This window comes from Silene latifolia, chromosome 3, assembly GCF_048544455.1.
Source record: "Silene latifolia isolate original U9 population chromosome 3, ASM4854445v1, whole genome shotgun sequence".
Lineage (NCBI taxonomy): Eukaryota > Viridiplantae > Streptophyta > Magnoliopsida > Caryophyllales > Caryophyllaceae > Silene > Silene latifolia.
In genome coordinates this window covers 33,218,264-33,225,253 of record NC_133528.1, presented here as the reverse complement: position 1 = coordinate 33,225,253, position 6,990 = coordinate 33,218,264, and the positions used below count along the sequence as shown (strand labels likewise).

General features: G+C 40.6%; 1 protein-coding gene across 1 annotated transcript; it reads right to left on the bottom strand.

Annotated features, from left to right (window-relative positions):
• Window positions 1-1,591: 1,591 nt before the first annotated feature.
• LOC141648923 (uncharacterized) lies at window positions 1,592-6,185 on the bottom strand. Its single transcript, XM_074457630.1, has 11 exons — window positions 5,890-6,185; window positions 5,385-5,807; window positions 5,312-5,331; window positions 4,633-4,990; window positions 4,377-4,548; window positions 3,965-4,093; window positions 3,741-3,887; window positions 3,007-3,661; window positions 2,722-2,899; window positions 2,220-2,492; window positions 1,592-2,136 (listed from the first exon to the last, which is right to left on the bottom strand). Exons 1-8 carry the CDS (start codon window positions 6,183-6,185, stop codon window positions 3,344-3,346), a joined length of 1,863 nt encoding a protein of 620 aa, XP_074313731.1. The 3' UTR covers window positions 1,592-2,136; window positions 2,220-2,492; window positions 2,722-2,899; window positions 3,007-3,343.
• Between the last annotated feature and the right edge of the window lie 805 nt (window positions 6,186-6,990).

The window sequence follows — 6,990 nt, the reverse complement described above, 5'->3', positions numbered from 1 at the left end:
AAGCAGGGAGAGAAATTATGAGGTCACATACTGCCCAGGTATCATTCTCAGAGCATTTGTTTACTAAAATTATACTTTTATCCGTTAAAATTATACTTTTGTTGATTAGATTTACACCTAGGGTTGTTAGAATTATACGTTGGGTTGTTAAAATAATACGTTGGGTTGCTAAAGTTATACTTTAATCCGTTAAAATTACACTTTTATTGATTAGTATTACACTTTGGGTAGTTAAAATTACAAATTGATTAAAGTTATACTTTTATCCGTTACAATCACACTTTTATTGATTAAAATGATACTTTTGTGTATTACAAAGAACACTTTCATCCGATGATTTAACTAACATATTACTTTATAATGTTGAACTAGATACACTGAAAGCCACTTGTAGCTGCAGAATGCTTGAGAGGAAAGGCATTATTTGCCGGCATGTCATATGGATTTACTCATCAAACGGAGTGAAGATTATTCCGGAACAATGTATTGTTAAAAGATGGTGTAAAGATGCAAGGTTGTCTAAAATGTTCGATTGTAATGGTGAAGCAACGAGGACGTTGATATAATAGATGGAAAACAGATGCGATGTCGATAATGTGGTCGGAGATTCATCAGACAGTTGGGTTGCTCATGGGCAAATTGAAGAATGATGTCGATAACTTCTCTTGTCTAATTAGACAGTTTAAGGAGAAACTCTCACCATTAGGATCATCATTGAATAAACGACAACAGTTGGAGAAAATTCTTGGATGTTCTCCTAGTGAGGAGATAACCATTTTGCCGCCCAAGAAATCCAAGAACAAAGGGAGCGGAAAGAGAATGTTGTCGAAGAAGGAAAAAGCAGTTGCTTTGGCAAGGAAGCCAAAACGCATGTGTAAAAATTGCAAGCGATTAGCTAACCATGACAAAAGGAACTGCCCTAACCCATTCGCAGAGCACCCGCCAGTCTCGCAATCGTCAGAAACCTCGTCGGAAGAAGAAGAAGATGGAGAAGACGAAGAAGAAGGAGAAGAAGACGAAGAAGAAGAAGAAGAAGAAGAAGAAGAAGGCATCTTAGAATAATCAATTTAAGACGTAATAAGTAGTACAATTTTTTGGGATGTCTACACAAAATACGAGGTACAACATGATGTTTCGTATTGTGTTTAGACATCAAACTGCCAGGAAGACAAGTGGTCGCCGTTGGTATTAGAATGTATTTTGATGAAGTATTCTTTATTAGACGACACAGTTATAATGTGCAAATTCAGAACGTTGAAATTTTCACTCTTGACTATTATGACAAATTATGTTCTTCAAAGTACACATAGTTATTATTGCAACATCTTTCAGATAGGTAAAACAACATTACTATCTTTTCATAAATAAAACTACTAAAATGACACTTTTGCCTTTTAAAATTACATTTATATTTTATGTAATGTAAGGTAAATCTGTCACTGATATGGCCTGTTAGAATTACACTTCTGACGGTTAGAATTACACCTTTGTGTATTACAGTCACACTTTCTTCTGATTGATTTAACTAACATATTACTCTATATTGTTGAAGTAGATACATTGAACGACAGTTGAGGCTGCATCTTGCTTGAGAGGAAAAGGCATTCTTTTATAGAATGTCGTAAGATTATTTACACAAAAACTAACTGTCTACATTAAGTTTGCTAACATCTGCAAATAATGCAAAGTATGAAATAAGTGTTTACATAGCCAAGGGAATATTCCCACAAAAACAGAACTACTAAATTAAGGTTGTTATTTTTTCACATTGGCACGGGGCATCTCTACGCTTCGTTGTAATACCTTCCACAGTTTGTCCTTCGTGCTAACAAAAGCTTTGACCTTCTCGAGCACACCTTCGCGCAAAATGTTCATGTCTGCCAGAACGAGGGTAGCTACCAGCTGGATCACCAAATAGCGCCGTGATTTCTTCTTCTCGAGATCTTCATGCTGAAAAGGAAGACCCTCGTATAAGAGCATCGCCATCATGGTGAACAGACCCGACTCTGGTTGGTTGAGAGTTGGTGACATCCCGCTGAAAGGTATCTGGCGCAACACATAATTAAGAATTTCCCGTGCCCTAGTGTTCTTCTTTTCCTTATCCCGTGATTCTAAATAATCACTCACTGCGCTAAACTGCAAATGTACATAATTACCTTAAAAAAACTGATTGAACAAAAAAGATAGCATTCGGAAGAAAGCGATCGACAATAACTTACAATTAAACGCGCTGCTTTGCCAAACTGCGACTTCTTCAAGTCAGAATGCCTTTGCCCGTCCAGCAAGTCGACTGTATTTGATTTGTGATTGATACATACGCATGCAAAATGGTCGTCAATGCAGAACGGGACAAATAGCAAGTCTGTTTTCAAGTTAACGGTGCGGTCACTGTCGACGATGAAGGTGTCCCAGATCTGGTACAGGTCGTCATAGTTGCTGTCTGATTGTGTGCCTGGTTGCTCAAACGTCCCGAGCATATGCAACCGTAAATCCTTGAAAAGGCAATAGTGAACATGATTAATGTGTTTAAATTGTCACCCGAAATTACACTATTGTCCCTTAAAATTACACTTCACACGGTTAGAATGACACTTTTGTGGATTAAAAGAACTAAAGTGAAACATTCACATTAAAACACTGTAATTAAGAAAAGTGTCATTCTAAGTAACAAAGGTGTAATAGAAGTGGACATAAATATTATGCAATAATGAATGGAATTACCATGTGACGTATACCAAAGAATGACATCCTCATTTGGTCGCCATATTCCTCCTTCTCCAAATGGTTCATCAAAATCGACCAAAGACTCGATCACATTTAACGACATAAGGTTTTCGCATCAAGGACATAATGTCTTTTCTCCGGCGTTGCGTGACGAGTGTACCAGACCAGTTGTTCACTGCACTCCGTAATATTAAAGAAGTCGTTAATTAAAGTAAAATAAATGTCAAAAATAATCTGAGTATCCTTGAATAAAGAAGTAGTTAATTAAGCTGCTTGACAGACCGTTCATCATAAGTGTGGTCATCTAACAAGCAATAGTCGGCAACATGCTTCCTCCTGTTTTTAATATCCTTGATTAACGCTTGATTGCCCCGGAGCAGCTTCGACACCACATTTGTGTTGAGACCACCTCTACCACAGTCGAGAGAGCAGCCCAACCCGTCCCTCTTTCCACGGGGATGGCTCTTAACAGAGGATAGAGCTTTACCAGATGGAATGCGCATGGCAACAAAGCGTCACCTCCATAACGGGCTCTTCAAATTCGATTCGCGAGCACGTTTTGTGGACTCCGGCCCTATGTCACCATCTGTTTTCCTCTTAACAACATTCAACTTTCTTGTCAACGGATGTCCAGCGATCGTTTTGAAAAAACCAACCCTCGTCGGGATATCTTCTCTCGATCTTCGTTAATGTCACAGAGGACGAGTGTTGCGACAATCTCAGCACGGTACAAACTCATAGCATCCTCTTTCCCGAGGTCGCATTGAAAAGGGCTTCCGCGGTAGAACATCATATGTAGCATCATGAAAACACCACAGTCATTTCTCGAATACCCTTGACCTTGCCAAATGAACTCAATGTTGACAATCTTGAACCCGCTGACCTTTGCCCCCTTAGACAGCCCTTTAGACACCAAATACTTCCCCATTATATTTGCCTGGACATGAATAAACGTCAGTGAGTTAACGTAGTATGACCCACTAAAATTCGTTGACTTTTGGATATCGGACACTTACGGAAATACGCGTTATCCCTCCGTAAGGGAGCGTTTCTATTGGGTCATCGTACTTGCGGTTGTCGAGGTAGTCAATATGCTCGGTGAGAAAGTTGATGCACACGCAGCTGTAGTGATCACCGTCGCCAGATAAAACGGGGAGAAAGATCTGCACCGTGTGTCGCTAAGATCAGAACAAGGAAAACTTAAAAACCATGAGACAAGATTACATGTTTTGTTACCTACCATGTCCGTATCAAGCTGGAATGGTGCACGACAGGTTTCAGCCCAAGAATCCCAGCCACCATAAATGTCTTCGTCTTTGTTCAACAATTTCCCAAGCTTTTGAGCGTCCCAAATATACCTTGCGGGGCACTGTAATTTGAAAAGTGTTAAATGCGTGAACAGATAATTAAAAGAGCTATTTTATAAAAATAAAGTGAACCTTTAACCAAAAAAAGTGTTAGAATAAACTCAGAAGGGAGATGGTAAAAGTATAATTTAAACAATAAAAAGTATAATTCTAACGGCAAAAAGTATCATTTTAACGGACAAATGTGCAATTTTAACATACAAAACCAACTTTTTAACTTTAAAAAGTATAATTCTAACGGACAAATGTGTAATTTTAACACACAAAGGTAACATTTTAACTTACAGTGTGACTTAGTCCAAAGAAAGAACGGGATATGTCCGAAGGTTTCATGATGTGGTTGAGTAGCAAGCACCAACCATCAATAACACTGGTCATGATTTGCTCCCGAGGGTTCAAAGTTGCAATATCTTCCCGGGTAATGAAATAAAACTCGCTGAATTGGACCAATCGTTCCCTACAACAAAAAAATGTAATTAGCCAACAAATATGTATATAATTAGCAATGTTAAGAGCCTCTTGTAAAGAATAATACACTTACAACTCGTTAAACGCGTCCGACTGATTGAACGCATAGTCAATCACATATTTCCTGTCACTGAACATTGGCACTAGGAGCTCCTGACTGAATGCTAGGTTTCTCGTCGCAAAGCACAAATCAGGATTAGGTGCCCCACAATCAAGTGAACACCCAAGGTTCTCAATGACGTGATCCATGCATGGTAAGGGCTCACTCGAGTGAAGTAAAAAAGGATGGTAGCTCAGATCACTGTGAGGGACGTACGGGACCGGGATAGGAATGTCAGCGTTCTCTGCCTCTGGTACTACGTCAGCTGTTATCTCTCTTCTCTCGATAGTCCCTTCCGAAGACTTCAAGGCAACATCCTCAACTGCCGCATCTGTAATAAAAATAGTGTTATTTCATCATCAGTAAGTAAGTGTAACTGTGGCAGAGAAGAAAGTATAATTTAGTAGACAAAATTATAATTCAAACAAAATAGAGTGTTATTTTGTCACAAATAAGTGTAATTTTAACTAAAAATAGTCTAATTCTAGAGGACAAAAGTGTAATTGTAAGCTACAAAAGTATAATTTTAACTTAAAAAAGTGTAGTTTTAGTAGAGAAAATTGTAATTCTAACTGAATAAAAGTGTGATTTTAACTAACAATTGTCTAATTGCAGCAGAGAAAAGTGTCATTCTAAGCCAAAAAAGTGTTACTGTAAATAACAAAAGTGTAACTTTAAAAGAGAAAAATGTAATTCTAACTAAATAACTTCATCCACGGCATTACCTCCGTGATCCTTGATCAGCCCCATCCACCACCTTCTCTACCACTGTCTGAGAACTTATATCCAAATTTGGCTCATCATTATTCCAACCCTCCTCATTTACAGTCGGCACAGATATTGGGTGCTCCTCGAATAGCGCGTTTACGTCCGCAGAAGAATATACAGTACTTGTCCATTCTACGTCCATAAATTCCTTTGCCTGCAACGCATATACATATTCCGGCTGCTCGTTTTCCTTTAACAACCGCTCTTCAGTGGTTGCGCCTCCGCCGTTTCCTGCACCCTCTTGATAATGTTGTTCGGCTGCGCGCTCTGCATCACATATCTCAAAGAAGGAGAACAGAACGAGTGGCGGGGGGGAACTTCGTGTTCGAACTTCCGCCAAAGCATTATCCGCCTTCTCGGTCTCCCCCGCATCGTGCCCACTAAATTCCAAAGATTTAGAGTCCACTTGTACAAAGATCGTCTAGTGTTGCGAAACCACTATTGAACTTGAACATTGGAGACCAGGTTCGAAGATTACCCTTCCCAATCTTGTCATCATCCTTGTCCGCCTCGGCATTCAGAACTTCACTCACATGCACAACCGCTCCCGTAGCGTCGGAGGCCACATTCACCAATTCTCTTACCTCTCCGGTTCCATGGTCTTCTCTCGGCGACATTTCGCTCGGCGGTCTGCCTTCAATAATCTCCGCAGACGAAATCGCTTGAGTGACGGGTGGATCGGCGTCGGTGGGCCCATCGTCCTCATTTTTTTTGTCGGCTATCTCACTATCCCCGGCCACATGCACGTCCGTATCCATCGTCTGCTCTTCTTCCGCCTCATTCTTATTGTCGGCTATCTCACTATCCCCGCCACATGCACGTCCAGATCCATCGTCTGCTCTTCTTCCTTTGCAGCTGCAGCATTCGCATAGAACTTCTTCTCAGCCTCATCAAGCTCCTCTTTTGAATATATATCTTCCAGACTTTCCCGGTCAAATTTTGGTGGTTCTTTAACAACCACCTGCTTTCTATCTACCTTCCTCCTTCTGTAAATAACGGAAATCTCACGAGTACTACCAACATCCACGTCGGTGTCCTTACTGTACTCGTCTCTGTGAGCAGAGTCCGTAAATTCAGCCGAGCCGTAAAATTGCACGGCCTCCATTATCTGTTGTGTAGACACCTCCAGTGCTTTCTCACTAGCTGCTTCATCCGAAACAATTGAGGCGGCCACCGTGCCTTCACGTCCGTACCAACATCTACAAATACCTCTTTCTCATTATCGGATCCATCATCCTCCATATCATCACCATCCTCCTCATCGTCGACATTATCAACATCCTCGTCATCTCCCTCGTCCTCATCACCATTGTCCTCCTCTTCATCATCGTCACCAACATGCTGCTCGTACCCGTCGTCATCTACCTCATCATTCTGATACTGATCACCTGGACTTTGTTGCAGAACAGGTGCTGATTTCACGGAACGATTTATTCGTTCAGCTATCTCCTGCATTTCCACAGCATAATCCTTCATCCTTTGGCTTTGAAAGAATGATTGCGTGCATTGTGTAGCGACAGGGTCACTAAGATGGTTCATCCCTCCTGTTAACCTTTTGAGCGT